This window comes from Sceloporus occidentalis, unplaced genomic scaffold (assembly GCF_023333645.1).
Source record: "Sceloporus occidentalis isolate IW3139 unplaced genomic scaffold, rSceOcc1.0.p SCAF_2, whole genome shotgun sequence".
NCBI lineage: Eukaryota > Metazoa > Chordata > Lepidosauria > Squamata > Phrynosomatidae > Sceloporus > Sceloporus occidentalis.
In genome coordinates, this window is record NW_028316982.1 from 119,469,476 (window position 1) to 119,488,973 (window position 19,498).

Below are 19,498 nucleotides of genomic sequence, written 5' to 3' on the forward strand. Positions count from 1 at the left end.
CACCAATGCTTCTGTATTCCATGGAATCATTCTTTACAGCAGCACACAGTTGTTCTTCACAACCCTCTCACTTTTAACATGGAGGGGGTATGCATTTCTGTGCAGAATAATTCCCTGGAACTATTTGCTGGCTGAAACTATTCCTTGGAACTATTCTGTGGTTGTGAAAATGCCAAGAAAAAACTCCCCAAAAGTTGGCTGCTATGTTATTCTTCCTGACAGGGTTACTTGAATCCTTTTCTCATCTGAGAAATGAATAATAATAAATGTTTTTTCCACCTCTTTTAGGAACCCAAAGATGAACATATTCCTTAAGGTATCCCTACCCTGCATTGTTCAGGGCCTAAAGATTATGACCAATACTTTGAATTCATCTCTCACACAAAACAAAGAAATAGTGAAGGCTGTGTAACATCAAATTAACATATGCTTTGCCTCAGTCAAAAATTTGCCAACTATATTCTGGACCAGTATGCAAAGGAATTTTGCGGCACCTTTGAGACTAACTGTGTGAAATAAGTTTAAGTGTGAACTTTCATAGACTTGGTCTACTTTAGCATTTTGCAATACATTTGAAAGTAGCCTCCCACACAGTACATGACAATAGTCCTAGAGGTTATTCAGTCATGGATGACTATGGCTATGCTTGTCTTAGTAGGCCATTTTCCCCAAGCTTGGCAAGCTGAAAACAATCCATTAAGACATGACACCATGAGTGCATCTACACTGTAGATGTATTGCTGTTGGACACCACTCTAACTGACATGGATCCATTTACAAAATCCTTGGATTTGTAGTTTTGTGAGGCACCAACACTCTTTTGCAGAATAGGCCAAATGTTGTGTAAAACTGCAAATTCCAAAATTTCATAGGAGCTACAACACTTAAACTGGTGTCAAATTGAATTATTTCTAGAGTATAGATGCACCACAAGATAGTTTTATAATGTGCTCATCATAGCAATCACTTGAGGGAGGAGGGGCTTTATGATCCATTTGAGAGTATCTGGTTTCCTACATCAGATTTTTGCACATTACCTCTCTCTCAGTGGAGAGTGATAATATCAAGGATGGATAGCTTTCTTGTCTTCAACCACAGATTTTATTATTTAGCATTCAGGTTCTACACTTTTGTAATCTTTTTTTTTTAATTATTAATAGCATCTCTTCCCTTCAAAAAAGTTTGCTCAAGTACAGCTGAAATACAGTAATTTTGATGCACCACATCACAGTCTACCTAGGAATACAAGAGTATCCCCCCTCCCCATGGGTATACCAGTCTTTTCCCCTAAATTTGTCACTGTCATTTTAAAAAGTTTGCCATCAATATTATTCTCAAGCCAAAAACAAAATAGAATCTTTGTTACGGTCATTGACGAACACATATAAAAAGGAGTTACAAAATAAAAGAAAGTAAGAACACAGGTTAAACATAGGTATTTAAAATATCCTTTCAGATTACACAGATTTAGTGTAGCAAGACAAGGTTGGTACTAGTCTACTCCGGAGGTCATTGCCAAAAATACCACTTCAGAGGAAATTCTTCTTGTCCCATTGAGATGTTTCCCTTTTGTTTTAAATTCCTCAGATGCATCACCTAAGAAAAAAAATCTAAATTTTCCTTTTGGGGAAGTGGTAACTCTATTTCTGAGTTTTATTAACTCCATCCACTGGAATATCTGGATTTTTTCACCAGTCCCAACAGGACATCCAGTGGCTGTGAGAGGAAGAAGACACCTACAGCACACCTTAAATGACAATCTATGTTTGTGTCTGCTTTGTGGGTCCCAGGCAGAGATAAGATTTAGTGACTCTTGTAGAAAATCTAGTTTCCGGGGGGGGGGGGGGGGAGAAGCCCTTAATCTTTTGCCTGAGGAGGAACTTTGAAATTTGCTTTAGGTGAAATTTAGTGGCAACTCTAATTCTACTCAGTTGCTCAGGAAGAAGTAGGCCTTGTCTTGCCTTCCAGAGTTTTGACTAATTAATGTTAATTCACTGAAATAATTGACAAGTAACTGAAGCAATTTTGCCATGTTTCATTATTCTCTTTTGCACGTATTGATCTTACGAAACGATATGGGCAGATTTATGTGCTTTTGTCCCTTGTCAGTTATAGCAGTCATTTTGCTTCTCCTAGATGCATCAGTAAAGATACTAGATTCTTCAGATACTGCAGTAAATTTGAAAACAACCTCTGTTTTCTAGTGTAGTTTCTAGCCACATGGAGTTTTTTTGAAATTTGTTGCACATATTTTACAGTATTCCAAGTGAACAATATAGTAGTAAGCGGTGACGGCAGAGTAACATATGAGGCTTTAATTACTCTGGGAGGATAATGCTAGGAAGCTGTGCCCTATGTAACTTATACTGTTTGTGCCATGTGTCCATACGTATGTGCTTTAATTGTCTCATCCCTTAAAAATATGTTTTCTGCTAAGTCCAAATCAATCCAAGTTGCTGGCAGTGTTTGTCACTTACAAGTATTGCATGGATGTTAACTCTCCTCTGACTTCACAGAAATGAAGTGACAGAACAGCACTTTTCTTAGAAGCTGCATGGAACTACTTGGAAAATTGTGACACTTCGCCACAAAAAATGGGGATAGGGTCCAAAACAGTTTAGATGATAAATTTTGGAAGAATAATCTGGGTTGACAGAGTAGCATCTGTTAAAGTTCACAAAGCTGCATGAAAGGAGGAAAAAGTTACTGGCAAAAACAGGCTAATCCAGGAACACAAAAGCACCATGATAGTAAATAACATGTATTATCTCAACCATTGGCTCGTATTTTTCCCCTTCAACACTTAAAATAATATATAATAATCCCTGTTCTTCCCAGAAACAAGTGAATCCAGGGAATTCACCAGCACAAGCTTTCTGATGGTTAGAGATACTTAACACAACATAGTGCTGTTACTCACAGTCACAATTTATGAAAAAAGTCAGGATACTTTTCACTCTAGTACATTCCTAGGAAGTTCTATATTAAGAAAATAAAGTCTGACTTCTCATGGGTAGGATCTAGAGCAGGAGCAGTAGGATTGTTCATGAAATTGCTGTGGTCATTGGAAGATTAGCGCACAATCCCAGAATGTCCTTCATCCATTATAAAGATACTAACACCACCCCTCCCTAATACACATTCTCTGAATCTGATACAATCAGTAAATATTCTTACAAGGTCTTCTACATAGGAAATACTGATAACCTTTTATCAAGTGGCAACTTAACACTGCATGGGGAGATTCAACTGCCTGATACACTGGTTCAGTGTATCCTTAAGCCAGAGAACTGTATCCATTCTCCAGATGCCAAATCGGGTGTTCAGACTGAGATAAAAAATTGATATTGGCTGGACCTTAGATACAACTATTTTACCGAATGTTTACATTCAATCTATAGAGCATGATAAATCAGCCACTTGGCATAAAGCTGTCAGTATGAACTCTATATTCGCCAGGCCCTATGTAGTTGAAATACTGGACCCAGATCCCTTGGACTAGCACTGTTAAAGTTGTGATACTGACTGCCTGAAATCAAGAACACTCTATTTCAGTAGTCATGCTCCATATGCCCAGAGGTCAGATTGCACAATAGGATTACTTAAAAACTGCATTTTAAAATTTTGCAGATTTCATTTTTCAGGAAGGATGAGAAACTTATTTTTATCCATTGGCAACACATTGCAATGGGGCTTTGTGATGGAGGAAATATTAACCATCATATCTTGTTTTATGTTTTCTTTAGCAATAGTAACTGGCTGTCTTGTACCATTCCCCTTGGGCATATATGTTTACTGTACTGTAAATAATGTGATATAGATATAGGGGTCCCATTAATAATACCCTGTTTTACCATAATTTGCCATGAAGGGTTAAAATGCTTGAAAAGAGAACCTTTCCAAGTTTTTCCTCGTGAATAGCTTCCTTTTACATCAACCATGTTGAGTTTGTCAGCTCATAATGCAAAGCCAAAACAGCAAAGCTTTCTAAAAAGGTTTTGTAGAGTTGTGTGTTTTTAATCTAAACTGCACACCCACTAAAATGAGACGTGGGAGCTAGTAATATTTTTCCATTGGATTTGCTTTCACATTAAATATTTCTAGTGTTCTTTAAATTGGAGCCTTCTTTAGATTTGAATTGTTCAACAAAAATGGCTTTTAGTTTTCCTTTTAAGATTTCTGTAACTAATGGGACCCCTATAACAGAACAAAGAGCACTTCTCTGTTTAGTTTCAAACACTGAAAAGTACCATGACCTCATCACAGTATCTCCTTGGTTTTTTTGTTTGTTTGTCATTTTGTTTCATTTTACTGGACAGTATATTAATCAATCCTGGAAACCATGTGAAGATTCAAGAGGGTACTTTAGGATTCTTCATTGCAAGCGATGCCAAAGAAGTAAAAAGGTAATGCTTTGTCACATTTATCTGCTAGCTGTCTTGGTTTTGATTATGATCATGATTATTGCTGGTACACACTTCGGTGTGAAAGTCTCTGGGTGGGGATGGCTGGGTGTCTACATTTCCGTGTCTATGCTGACCCTGGACCTGGGATCGGCATGCCACTCCTTATCTTACTGGCTTTCAGTCCAACTGAGAAACTATCACCTCCGTCACTCCATCTGATTCTGAAAAATAGTGCCTGGCTGCTTGCACATGGCCAGGCACCTCATTTCCCATGATACATGGTGACTTGGTGCTCAGAAAGGTAAGGAGCATGGGGTGGTGGCTGTCTGAACAGCCCAGTTTTCCTGTGGAGTTTTTACAAACTGCTCAAAACCAGGGGTATTTTACTCTGGGGAAAAGGCTCTTTAGCCCAGGGTCAGACTAAACCCATGTCTGGCCAGGCAGGATCAGGGCCAATCCTGCCCCTGGGTTTTTAGCCTCAGTTGTCTGATCTAGAAGATGCAAGGCTGGGGGGGGGGGGGGGGAGGGAGAAGCTAGGCCTTTTGGCCTTTGCAAACAATTTCCTAGATGATTTGATCACTTGTAATTAGCAAATCTTCTTAGGTGCATTTTACAATCTAGGTACTTTGGAGACTTTGCCATAGTGGAAAACGATTCTTCTCATTTAAGCCATCACTTGCAATGTTTGCAGATTTCTCCTATCTGTTGCCATCCTTCTTTTCTTATACTATTCTTTTTCAAAGGGTGCCTAACCTTGAGAACTAGTGTTTTTTAATAGGAGTAGGGAGAAGGATAAGAGGTAACAGTGTGTAAAAGCAATCTAATGAAAATTTGTGTATGAGGTTTCTCAACATATTGAGACATATTGGATGAGAGAAAAAAATGTGAATGCTTTTATATCCCTAACTCTGAAAAGAGGGTGCAACTATAGTAATGTTCTGCTTCTTGTACTCATATGCCAAAGGCACCCAGAACTTTATTAATTCAGACAATCTAAGCATAGAAGAGAGAGTTTTAAAAAAAAAGCCCAGTTAATATGTAGACTTCATTTATATGTTATAAAAATGTTATTGTAATTATAATATATTATTTATAATGGATAGCATCTTGGATCAAAAGACTGATGCAAAAGATCAGCAGGTGGCAGCTGATCCTCTCCCATTCCATTTTTATAAATCCTATATACCTTCTGAAAAGCTGTAACTGAGGCTTCCCTGTCATTGGAGAACTGGGTTTTGGAGTCAGAGAGGGACTTCAGAAAGGGAGAGGTAGGTGAGAGCTCACACCACGCAAGGAGAAGCACCTTTCATTTTCACAGGAATCTTTGAATCCAAGCCAATGTTTGCAAAGAACGAGAGTTGTTAAGGCACCATAACTGCAAGAATAATCACTATTGTCCTGCATTTGTTTCTTGACAGCATCTGAATTCCTCTAAAACATTAGGCTGTGTGAAATTAAGTGGAACAAATAGCCTTACATATCTTCAGCTGTCCATTTTCAAAAAAATAAAATAAAATCAGGAGACTTTGAGCCAGCAATTCCTCTGCCAAGAGCAGTATTTTCATCTCTTGTGTGTTTGGATAATAAAGTCACTTTGGATGCTACTTTCCAAGATGAAAGCTGGATGAGCTGATCCACCATGTCATATTTATTAACCATTCTCCCAATTATTTTCAAGTTAAATTTATTAAAAGAAACACGAACTTGAATCACCCAGCCTTGTGTTTGAAATTAATTGTCTTGTAGCAAACATTTTCTTCTTTAAATGTCTAAACCTTTCAAAAGATTAAAGGAAATTAGTGCTGGCATGTTTCATTAATTTGGCACTTGTAGCAAGGAGGAAATGTGGGACTAATTTCATTTGTATGGATTAAGAAATGTGTCAGTTTTTCCATTCTCCATTGCTCTCTAGGGCATTTTTTTACTGCAAGGCCTGTCACGATGACATCACAGATCCCAAAAGGATAAAAAAATGTGGCTGCAAACGACGTAAGTAATGCCTCCCCCCATTTCCTGCTTTCGTACTCTACAGAATCTATTAAGCCTAAAGGAATCCCTTTCAATATATTTCTACATTTTCCATAGTCATGGAGAGAACCTAGAAAACCTATCCATACAAACAGAGTTATTAACCGCCTCTGATCATTCCAGTGCACACGTAGTTTTAAAATTGAAATTCACACCATTTGGTCACACCTACATCATGATTAGAACCTCTTTTGGCCCCAAATTTAACCAAGTTCAATTGTTATCACGTTATGTAGATCTGTTAAAATTATTATGTATATATGATTAATGTTTTATTCTCTCCCTCTTCCTCACCCACTATCTTAAATAAAAGTTTTAGTAGTCAAATACACTTAGTGTTGTTGTTGTTTTTGAAAAGAAAACAAATCTAATTAGATTTTACACTCTGGAAATGTACTAATAATACCTAGGTCCCTGGTGTAGAATTTGTATAATAGAATGACAGAGTAGCTTCCAGAAACTTAATGATGGTAAATGAGGTCATGCCAAAACTTTGGAAAACTTACTTTTGAAGTAAAACTACCCAAATCCCTAACCATCTTGGTCAATGGGAAATTCTCGCAGTTATAGTTCCCAAAGTAACATATTCAAGCTCGCAGTAATGGGACACTTGGGTGATATTTAGGCTTTGCTCTGCTCCTTCTGCTCTCTAGAGATAGATAAATGCTTTAGATGTTTCTATTGGTACATTGTTCCAATAGGGCAGAAGCTAATTCCAGTCATCTGTGCCAAAACTATTCTCGTGCTTTGCTTAGATACCAAGCACTGCTGAGAGGCCTTGTGCCCTCCAAGGAGTCACTTTTGTTCCTTTCTTTCAAAATTTAAAGGTAGCTTAAAGATGTTCTTAAACCTTAAGAAACAGGTCATGAAGTCCAGTTGCTGGTCCATAAGGAAGATACATTCCCTCTTTCATGTGGACAAAAATCTCCAAAATCTTGTGCATACTCAGTCAGAGCCCCTTTATTGTTTTAAAATCCTCTCCCAAGCCCCATGGCTGGCAATGCCATGATGATCCTGGACACCTTCCATGATCCTACCGGATTTGTTTTATCAGAACAAGTTATTAGATCTTTATCAGAAAGATCTAACATGGCTAATAGCCAATTAGGGGCTAATTTTCACAATTATTCCTAGTTTGTCCCATATAATAGCATTTGACCCTAACTTCCAGCACATTCTTGAGAGCCATTTGAGTGCTTTGCACTCAGTGGTGCATTAAATGTTAGTGCATGGGGAATTATGCACATACCATGTAGTTTACATATAATTCTTTCATGCATGGCAGTGGTGAGCAATAATATTCATGGTCAAGGGAACTATAAAAATTAGTATTATATTTTAATCAAGGTTTGCTGCAACATTATTTAATTCTTTTGGCAAACCACTTCCATTTTGATTATCTCTTTGATATGATGGCAGGAAAACTTTTCCATGTATCAATATCTTACAAGAGCACCTTTATGGGCATTTGGTAAGATCTGCATTTTTACAGGAAAATTTCATTGTAAGGCAAGAAATTCTTTTAGTGAGTCCCTTGACAGTTAATTGCTTATACAATATGAAACAACATAACAATCATTCAATCTATAACTGAATGTGTTGAAGACAACAATTCCTATTTAAGTAGCCTTCAAGATATTCTGGCATACTCATGGTTTTGCCATGCTCTCAAAAGGGGTTAGGTCCTGGCTGTATAATAAAGCAGAATCAATTGGTAATGCTTTTCTTGGACTGTACCGCTGAAGTTCATACCTATTCTGCATGTTTGAATATTCTTCAGCAGTTAAAAGTCATCATGCATAAAGAAAACTAACATTTCACCCTAGCCACCTCCTTGATGGACTATTTAATTCTGTCTGCAGAGGGGAGTGTTTGAAGGAGGATGCAAAGCTTCAGCCCTTTTCCCAGCTTCAAACTAAAGGACTATAGTACAATCCAGGAAAAGCCTTACCAGTTGATTGCGCTAATAATAAAGTATGTTCTCTTACCACAGATAATATACTAGTGCTATTATTCATTTCAAATACTATGAGTGTATGTATTAAATGGTAAGCAGAGGGACTAAAGAAATAAGCAATTTTAGGAAGCCACTGAGAAGAAATTAGAGGACTGTAAATTGATCTTTTGGGAAAAAAACTTTCCAGAAAATTATAAACCTAAAACCTTCAGAAAGTAAGTTGATGGAGGTCTAAACTGATAGCCTGCTCTGTGTAAAAAACAGTGTAGTGATTGGAACATCGGTTACTTTAATGAACCGATGTTGAAATGAAGTTAATGATGGCAATGGAGTTTGAACCGCTCTGCTTGACATGGAATCAGCCAGACTGGTTGAGGATGTCAAAGAGAGGAAAAGTACTATTAGCACAACTTAATCTTTTCTTATTAAATGTTTTCTCAATCACCATTTTTTGGGTCATGCCTATGTGAACAGACAAGTCAGAACAGCATGTTATGCAACCTGAATTTCCAAACTGCGTATTGGCCATGGAAGTGAAAACCTGGAGGCAAGGAGTGGCAGGGAGAAAGTAGCATGTTCTTTGCCCCCACCTGCTGCATCTGTTTTGCAAATTTCTACTAGAGGCTGTGTTGCAGCAGCTGAGTGGCAGCCAGGGTTTCGAAAGGCAAGTTGGCTGCATAGTATATAATTTAGCCCAATATGCAGCTGGCATTTCAAACCATATGTGATAAAGTGATCCCCCATTAGTAAGCACCTGTGCCTAATTATGCATGGTCAGATCTCATAGATTCCAATGGATGTAGCTGAGAGCCAGATGTAACTGGGCTGTTACCTGTAATTTGATTAAGGCACTGCCAGAGAACTATGACATTTTAGACTGCTGAGCGCCACTTGCTATTTTTGTGTGTCCGGCAGTGGTGCATGATTATCTTTCAAAGTTCAGTGATATCTAACATTAAGTTAATCAACATCCTCCAGGGCAGACCATATGTTAGGTAATGAAGTAATGCCAGAGTTAACATTATTACTTTTTAAAAATGTATCGCTACCTAACCTTTCCCAGAAATAAAAATAAAACTAGCAGCATATGAATATGTACAGAACATACAAACTTTAAGAAGCACCCTAGTGCTCTTTCAAAATATTAGCTCAGTGGTTTTCTAACATTGTCATCAAGGAACCCTTTCAACTTTCATGGCTGTGCTTGTGAGTGCCTTGCACACTTGTAGGGGAGGGATAAGCATCATGTAGCCTTCCAGATGTTGTTGGACCATAATACCCAGTATTCTTCACCATTGGCTATGATGGCAAGGGCTGCTGAGGCTTGAAATCCAACAATTTCTAGGGAGCTATATGATCCCCACCCATCCTATAGACACTGTTGGAGAAGAATCCACGGTACACACTAATTTTGTATTGAATGCTGACCTACTATCAGGGTTGCATGTTATAAATGAAGAATGCCCCTTTCTTAGGGCATGCTAGGAATTCATCTATAGCGAAGAATCACCAGGGAGATTCAGTATCCATGGACGAATTGTCTACCAGAGATGTGTACCCATTGAAATGTCCCTTTGAAACATCGAAGCAACCCGAGGACTCTCTGAAAACACTGAATCTACTTTAGTCTTGGTGGTTACACCTCTTCAATCAGTCCTTCAACAACTAAATGGGGTCTAGCTGCCTAAGATTCCCCTTTAATCTGACCTTCTAGATCTGAACCTGAGAACCATATCCTCTATTACCATCTCTTAATTCACAAGGAGTGGTAATAATGCCAAAAGCATCCAGTAAAAGCTAGATAAATGCTGCACATGAGTGCAATCAGAAAGGAAAGATTTATTTCAGTGGAGTTTAACTGTGCTTAGGATGACAGACCATGTGCAAAGAAAAGCACATCAGGAGGGATGGGGGAAGCCTGTCTCATCTCCCATTCTTTCTTCTTTGTCAAAAGCAAAATATGACTAATCAGATGTAAAATGTCAAACAGGTAAATTAGTTCTGACAATAGTCTCTGTAAAACTGCTAGATTTGGACTACAGCTATATTCCCTACTCAGTTTGTCAGCTTCACTTACAATGGCAAACACAATGACCCTTCCATGCCCCCCCCCCTATACACACTTTTGCTTTTCCTAATGAGCATTGTAATAAAAATTAGAAATGTTGAATGGAATTTACAGATAAGACGAAGTGAAGGCAAAGATAATAAACCTATGTGTACAGGTGAATGAAATGTGAAAGAATAACTTCTTTACAGGGAGATCTTAATTATTGTGGCATTAATTACACGCTGCTTCCTACAATAGTTGAAAGACATGTTCTTTAATAATGCATCTGAGGCTTCACGTCCCTTCAGATGCTGTCTGAACATTAGCTTCAGTATTGTCAGGGTCTAAAAGTGAGCCTGACCTACATAGCTATTTGTCCAAACCTGTTAGGCCTAGTATTAATAATTCAGTTCTGCAGCTCCACAAAGCCAGAGATAATTAGAGTAGCAGTGCTTTCCTTTCACAGATCTTTCTCGCTTTCTCTCCCTAGTATCTTCCTTGGATAATCTGTAGATTTTCACGTCATATTTTCCAAAGGAACTTCTGGTGTAAAAATCCTGTTCTCCAGATTATTTAAGTAGCCTCATCATATATTTCACTTGTATTCTTTTTGTTTAAATTAAATTGGCATTCTCCAACAACAAAAAATCAATTTGTCCTTGTTAATATGAATAGAGATATTGTAGTGTGACTAATCAGTCAGATTAATCTATTAAACATACTTTCGTCTATTTAAACAGTTTCCCTCGATTAGAGAGGTAAATATCCAACTGTTTATTCTCAGGTTGAATAATTCCTGCAGTTTTCCCCATGCACCAGAGAAAATGAATATATCTGAACATTCCTTATCCAGTGTTCACACATCCCAAAATTTTATTCTATGCTTGTGAGGGTTTCACACAAGAATCATGGGATTTTGCACAGACGTTTCCAGATAGCTACATGGCATGGTTTTGTGCAAGATGACTGAGGTTTTTGCACAGAATAATATCAATCCTGTTTGCACATGCACAAACACAAACACGCACACATGTGGCTATTTGTGTGTGTATGTGTGTGCAAGATTGCTGGGATTTGCGCATAAAAAACAGCAACCTTTAATTAAAAATACACTGTGCGTGTGTATGTGTGCACGCATGTATGGACACAAACGGGGTGTTTTGTGTAATAATCATCAATCTTTCACTCTCTCTGTTTCATGCACACACACACGCACACACACACACACACACACACACAGAATCCCTTGGGGCTATCTGGAACGTGTTCTTTTGTGTGCAAAAATTGGGTTTTTGCACAAAACCCCCACAACTATTATGCAAGGAACCTATGCCAGTCAGTCAGTCAGTCAGTCAGTCAGTCAGTCAGTCAGTCAGTCAATCTTTATTAGGCATACAGCAACAACATACATTTACAATAAAAGTTTAGGATTGTTATTAAAATTTAAGCCATAATCTTGTTGCCTCCATCAGAAAATTGGCCGTTACCTGGTAATATGCGGCTTCCGAACTTTCAATAAGTATGCCACTGATAACCCATCCAAACAGATACTCATTTCCAATAACCTTCTTAACAATTTTGCCCTCGGAATTATATACAATGGACAAAACAATACAATATGTGTATCTCTGTGCAAAACAATTTCAGAAAAGCCTTCAAGGCAAAAACTGTACAAAACTCTCACCACCATATTGTCCTTTTCAACTGAGTCTCCTCAGGAGGACCACTTTTCAACCTGGACATGAATCACTGAAAATTCTTTCCATCCCTACCCCAGGCTATTAGTGTAACTACATCTTAATATAAGTGCTTGCAAAAACTGTGGGTGCTTGGCACCATTTTGGAAGACAGCTGCTCTCTTCTCTCTCACACAGCAGGAGATGTGTCCTCTAAGATGGCTTCTACTATGAAATATGTTTGCGCCAACCAAATGTAAAGAAAGTAGATGTTATTGAGGTTTTATGTGAAGAACTGTTGGTATATTCATATGCAAAAATATGCTGATTGACTATGTTAATTAATGGGTGTTGTAAAAATACACGTCGAATAGACTAAGAGTATGTAATTGCCTTACAGCTCTAAAGCTTATATTTTTTTCACAGCAATCCTGAGATGAAAGGTCAGCACTGGATGGTGAACTTAGTCTTTTCTTTTTCTCTTGTATTAACCATTTCCCCCTCAGCTATGACTCTTCCTTCCAAAAGGTGGCTGTTGAACCCATGAGGTACAGATTATGTGTAGGCTAATATGCTTAAAGGATATTGCATTAATCTGTGATAATTTACAATGTTTTGATTTATTTTTCCCCTTGCTGCCTTGGAACACGCCCCCTACTATATTTTAACTACAAACTGATAGTGATCTATTGTGAGTAAAAACGGGTTCCCTGTAGCCCAGAGTGCAATCCAACCTGTCTTTCTTCCAGTAGAGAGCATTCATTTGTTCAGTATCTGATTCTTTTATGTTGCATGTAGCAGTGGTGTCTCACACCTACACCTTTCTCATTCTTTATGCCCATGTGGGTCAGGACAATGTTGAAGAAAATACAGCAGTCTTTCAACTTGTTTTCTCCTGGCCTTTTCTGTCTCCCTACCTCCATCCCAACAAACTGTACCTTTTTCTAGTTGCAAATCAAACGTTTCTTTCATTTATAAACCTTCAAACATTTCTGATTTCTAATGTTCTGTTATTAGGGAATAGCTGGGGGAAAATACAAACTGTTTCTTGTCCCACCATTTTATGCAAAATTTGTTGCTGAACATGTCTTCAAAATGTTATACTTGGAGCATGTCTAGACCACCAAATTTATTTAACAGTAATACCCTGCCCTGGAAGCCCTGAGAATTGCAGCCGTAAACAGGATTAGGAAATCTCTGATAGAGATTATCAGCTATTGTACATTTGTACTGTAGGTATGGTGTTAGTGTCTTCTGTTGCCCAGCTCTAGTTCCCAAGATGCATAAAGCATTACACACAAAACAGGCAGTGGATGACTTGGAACCCAATGTACAAAAGAAACATAATACTATTTGTAGCTTCAATACAATTGTTAATCCCACAGCTAGAGTAAACCCACTGAATCAATTTTGTTAATCAATACTTAACTTAAATCCAGTTAATTCAATGTGTCTACTCCAGTTGGAACTAGTGTTTGAGATTAGTAAGTGTCCCTCGTGCTTGAAAAATGTTAAAATAACCTAATCCAGCAATTCCCAAACTCTGGGCTTCCAGGTCTTTTGGGACTTCAGCTCCCACAATCCCAGTCCATTGGAGAAGATAGTCGAGGCTTCTGAGAGTCCAAAATCCATGGAGGACCAGAGTTTGGGAATCATTGACATAATCAAATGGGTAAACACTGTGTTATTTTTCTCTCTCAGTCTGCACATAGACAGATACCAATTCCATGATGGAGAGCTTCACAGTAAGGTGCTGCCCATATGGTTGGGACATTTCAGTGTTTCTCTGGTCTCAAAGGAGCCACATATGGAAAAATATTGCTTACTTAATTATCACACCACAGTATGAGGCTTATCTGGATAGATTACTTTCAAATGCCATAGAAGTGGGTCCAAATCAGTCTAGTTGGTCAATTGTCATGTTTTAGTTCCCTGCATGAACTCATAGGTAAGCAAGGTAGGGCTGATGCTACAGCAGCAATGAAAGATCATGTTGAGCAACTTGCTTCAACTTGCTTCTGAGATCAAACTGAAGCCTTTTTGTGCTTCAGTTCAGAAGCTCCCTCTCAAGACAGTCACCATCCCATCCCTGTTAAATGGAAAGTCTTAAGGAACAGGATTTTGGCCTGGAGCTTATTCGTCTTTTGTCTTTCTAAGAACTCATAGAGTTCCATAGATTTTGGAGCATTTGGAAGTGCATGTTGCTAAAGTTGGACTCAGGGTCCATTCTTTTATTCCATGATGAATTGTCTAGTTTGGGGCTCTCTAGCATCTCAAGCTTATTAACCTCCCATTTACTGGGCTTGAGGTTCTCCCGTTCTGCAATGGTGATTAAGCCTTGTGCCTTCTTCACTGGCACCGATTCCCTGGCTTTGATGTCTAGGTCACCTTTGGACACTGGGATCATGGGAGGTACATATCATTATGACTAGCCCTGAGTGACAAGGAGTAGCTATGCTTGCTATAGAGTTTAGGTCAAGAGTCTACATCTTAAGTCATATGTTAAATCTATAGCAGTGTAGTTAGGGGAGATCTCACAGCAGCACAACCAATTGTACCTCAACCACCATGAATGAATGAATGAATGAAATTTTATTTCTAGACCGCTATTCCTTGCAGATCAAAGTGGTTTACAAAAACACCATCAAAACCAATACAAAGTGATGACCCATAGCCCAATAATACAAAAACCCACCCATACCATTTAAAAACAATACAAAAATTCTAAAAACAATCCATACAATCATTCAGTCTAAAACCAATTAAAAACCTATATAACAAATTAGCTGGATTGAACAAAATGCACAGGGGAGAGAGAGAATAACATCAAGGCACATGGGGGGAGGCTTGACGGAAGAGAAAAGTCTTCAGATTCTTCCTAAAAAGATCTAGAGAGGTTGCTGAGCGGAGCTCGTCGGGCAAAGAGTTCCAGGTCTGAGGGGCCACGATGGAAAATGCCCTTTGTGACGAAGACACAAACCTTTCCTTGGGAACTCTTAATAGATATTTTTCGCCCGATCTGAGAGTGCAGGGCGGACTGTATGGGGAGAGGAGGTTCTCCAAGTACCCTGGGCCCAAGCCATTTAGGGCTTTATAGGTCATTACCAACACCTTGTATTGCGCCCGGAAGCGAATAGGCAGCCAATGTAGATCTTTCAATATAGGTGTTATATGGTTGGTCCTGGAACATCCAGTGACCAGCCTCGCTGCCATATTCTGAACCAATTGTAGCTGGCCTAGAGCTTACCTGTTGTGCAATGGTTGATTAGTTTCCAACTCACTAAGGAAAAAGAGAGAGAATGTGTGATTGTGGCTACACTTAGGACTGCATGTGCACAACCTCTGAGAGGGTGCAACTGTTTGCACAATGATTTTGATGCCAGTGTGGCACCCCAGCAGTTTTCTGGCCAGTACCTCCTTCCTTTTGCTCATTTCAACAGACTTTTAAAATAGAATGTTTTTATTTTAAAAACCATTTTACTTAAATAAATTTTCTATAAAATGGTACTTCTCATAGCTGGTCCTAATTCTAACTAATTATATGTTTAATAATTAGCTGCAGCTATTCCTAGATTTCTGATTACCGTAAATTAATCCTAGGAAATAATTTTGCAAAACATATTTTTCTCTCATGCATATGCCATTTTGAGTATTTATTTGAAATATATATACATAATTTGATATTATGCCTTCAACATTTGTGTTTCTGCATCTCTAGAGAATACACACACACACATTCTGTATATTTTATATTTTAAAACAGCCTTAGCCACATGTTCATTTTCAATTTGTAGTTTATCAGTAGATTACTCACCCACACAACCAAGAAAGTTTCTTCAACATTGTTTGCTTTTCACAGAGGCATTTACTAAGATGCTTGGTCTCTGGATTTCATTACAAACATAAAAATCTGTAAGTAGTTCAGCCACTACCATTTTGCCCAAACTTTGGTTCACCAGATGTTTTGCACTTTGGCTCCAAGGTTTTCTGATTGATGGCCAAGCTGGCCATGGCTTCTAGGAGTTGAAGTCCAAAACTCCAGGAGGACCAAACTTGAGAAACCACTGCCTAAACACCATAGTGAGCACACAGGCATACACGATTCCTCCAAGAAAGAAAGAAAGAAAGAAAGAAAGAAAGAAAGAAACTGTAATCACATCAAGGTTTATATCCATTGGCTAATCCCAGCTTTAGTAGATCCATTGAATCAATTGCTGAATGAGCAAATATGTAAGTCTCATTGAATTAATGTGTCCACTCTTGTTGGCATTATCAGTTGGATTTAGACTGGAGAGCTAGAGTTAATCTTTTAGATTGTACATTTGTAAAGTCTTGCAGAAATATGGGGTTATAACTAGGAACATTTAAAACCAGCATTAAATGAGAAATTGTTGTTTTAATTCAACAAATGTCACATGGTTTTGCCATCAAACCTTTCAGTGTGAACTGTGTACATATCCCAAAGGAACTAAGGCTACAATCCTATATTTATTTGCTTGGGAATCAGTCCCGATAAACTCAGTGAGGCCTACTTTGAGTAGAGATGTATTGGATTTCATTTGTTCTCATTTGAACATCAGTGCTCTTACTGGGCTAAATCCAATTTTACTCCCAACTAGAGTAGACTCATTCACATTGTTGGTCAACACTAATGCAAACCCCATTAATGCAAATTAGTGGTCTCTAATTTCTCAACTAGAGCTATTGGGCTTGTATGATTTGGACTCAGAGTTTTCTATCCAACTTTTCTTGGGTGGTAGGGATGCAATTTTTTCATAATTTTCTTCTTGAAGGAAGCAACAAGTAATGTTAGCAATTTTTTCTCACTGAGAGAAAGTCTTCAAAGTTTGCAGGTTCTGATGACTTTAGGTCACTGAAACCCTACTTTTAATTACAGGGGCTGGGATGAATGATTAACTACCAGCAAGTAGCAGAACCTAATTCTGATAAGTGAGCAACACACATGCTGCATGTAGGCCCATTGATTGATCTTGCCACTGTTAAATCATCATCAGCCCGGTCTAGACGGATAGCGTCCGCACATTGTGGCACCATTATGACATCATGAGTGTGCGATTGGTGCACTGCGACATCACATAAAGGTGTCACAAATAGAACCTGCAGGTTCTTTCTGGTCTGCAGGGAAGTCCCACGGTCTGGAGGCTGTGGCTTCCCTACGGACCAAAACTAGGCGCCGAGAGACCATCCTTTTTGGAAGATCTGTCCGACGCCATCATCATCTTCTTCTTCTCCTTCTTCTTTGGGTGTGAGTTAAAAACATGGATACTCACACTCCCGAAAGCCTCTAATAGCAGTTATTTGCCATAAATACAAGAAATAGGGCCTTGCTTTAGTGAATGGAGACTTACTGAGCAAGGCAAGAGACTTGTTTTTAAAATTATTCAAGCATTTTATCCAGGTAGCCTTTCCTGACATGGTGGTGGAATAACCATATGCTCCTTATACCTAAAGTCATATGTGCTATATGTCACAGTATACATAGCTGTTGAGGTGGAACAACTACTTTACATGTTAATTTAGTTGCGTAGTGATGCCAAGTGTCAAATTCACCACCAGGAGAATTGGTTGACTTCTAGTTTTCTGAATTAGGTTAAAATGACCACTCCACTGAACTGGGTTCAAATTTGTACAAAGAAGCAGGCTCATATATGAAGGTCTGAAGGTCCACACATATTAAATAAGAGCTATTTATATTTCATGTTAGCACTTGGATTGTAAATGTAACTGGAGAGAGCAGAGGATTTTCTGTTGTATTTAATTTTGTAGTTTAAAACATAAATGTAAATATTTGTTTATTACGTTTGTTAAATTATTAATTTATTTATTAAGTACTATCCCTCAATGTATAATGAAGGAAGGAGGAGGAGTATTTAAAAGTTCATCATTTTATGAAACACTTCTAATGTAAACATATAACAAAACGTTAGGGAAGCTACTTTACAACAGAATGGTCAAAGAGACTTTCTTTTTGTTCTGATGCAGTTGAGTGATGCTGACTGCAGTACCTAGACAACTGGCAAATGGTGGGAAATAGCTAACATGTGAGTCCGTACATAAAGGCCAAAATAAAGCTGCTTCGGTCACTTTGAATATATGCTGTTTAAATGATGCATGTATCTTAAGAGGCCAAAACCCATGCAAAAGCCACAATCCAATCCTAAAAACTGGAGTGCAGCTTTGGCACAGCTTCTGGGCTCTCAGGATGTGTGTGTCATTTAAACAGCATACCTCCAAAGTGACCCGAAGCAGCTTTATTTTGGCCTGCCTGTACGGGCCCATATTTCCTTTAACTGACATCATTTAAAGTTAGAACTTTTCAGAAATGGTGAAAGGAGCACAAAAGGTCTGATAGACAGCTTTAGGATTTCCTGGTCATATTGTGGAATAAGGGGAGGTGGGAAAATCCTGCCTTTTGAGTACAGAGCAAACCAACTGTCACAACCAGTTTTAAGACATACTGCTGTATTTTTTACAAAGCTGAAACTGTGCTGTGGGGAACCCTTTGCTATTCCTTAGGCCAGTGGCCTTAACCGATGTCACCACAAGGCAAATTAAATCAATCTAGCTGTTCCCAAAACACTGCAGTTCCTTTGTGACCGTAATTTCTTTGTTTCAATTTCAAAGTTTCCCTTTGTTGTCATTTACCTCTTGCTGCGGATCATAAGAGAAGCTGAATTGAAATGACATTGTATTTATTTCAATTCTTAATGTTAGTAAAGCTCTCCCTCCCCCTTTTTTATTTTACTCACTTCAAGCCCAAAAAAAAGGCCAGGTTTTCTTTAGCCAACTGCTGTTTGGTGCAGATCCACTAGATGTCATCATGGATCTACTTTTTGTTACCATTGATGATTCACGTACCAGTGAAGCGGAGGAGTGGTAACACTGGAGAGACAATGGTTACAAAAAGAGAGGTAATCAGCAGAGAAGGAGGCTTTATTCCAGTTTACTCTACTTGACAAATTAACAGTATCACGTAGTGCCCAAATGATTTCTTCCAAGGCTGTAATTGAAAACGGTTGACTTCTGTGGAGTTTTCAAAGGTGGCATCAGTACCATGACTTCCAAATTATTGAAGCTGTGTCGAAGAGCCTCCTGTCTTTCTGCCGATTGCCATATTTAATTAACATTTATGGTGGTTTAATGGAAATCAGTGTGTGTGTGTGTTGTGTGTGTGTGTGGCTGCACAATCTTTACTCATTCCATCATGCCTTTAATATGCTCAGCAACCATTATTTCTAATATGCCATCTTGTTCTATGTGCAGTGTGTGGGTGCATTTAAAGTATTTACTTTCCTTCTTTTCTCTTTGGTGTGGATGCAAAATGACTGTGTAACAGGAATGAAGAGTAATAAGCATGTTG

At 38.4% G+C, this 19,498-nt stretch overlaps 1 protein-coding gene across 15 annotated transcripts in view; it reads left to right on the forward strand.

The window, feature by feature from the left end:
* Positions 1–19,498, forward strand: part of LOC149318932 (calcium-activated potassium channel subunit alpha-1) — a 627,293-nt gene that overhangs the window by 466,258 nt on the left and 141,537 nt on the right. For all 15 annotated transcript variants that reach the window (XM_089510711.1, XM_089510713.1, XM_089510714.1 and 12 more), the window contains 2 exons: positions 4,320–4,406; positions 6,319–6,395. In XM_089510711.1, coding sequence (XP_089366837.1) covers positions 4,320–4,406; positions 6,319–6,395 — 164 coding nt within the window. The remainder of the gene's footprint in view (positions 1–4,319; positions 4,407–6,318; positions 6,396–19,498) is intronic.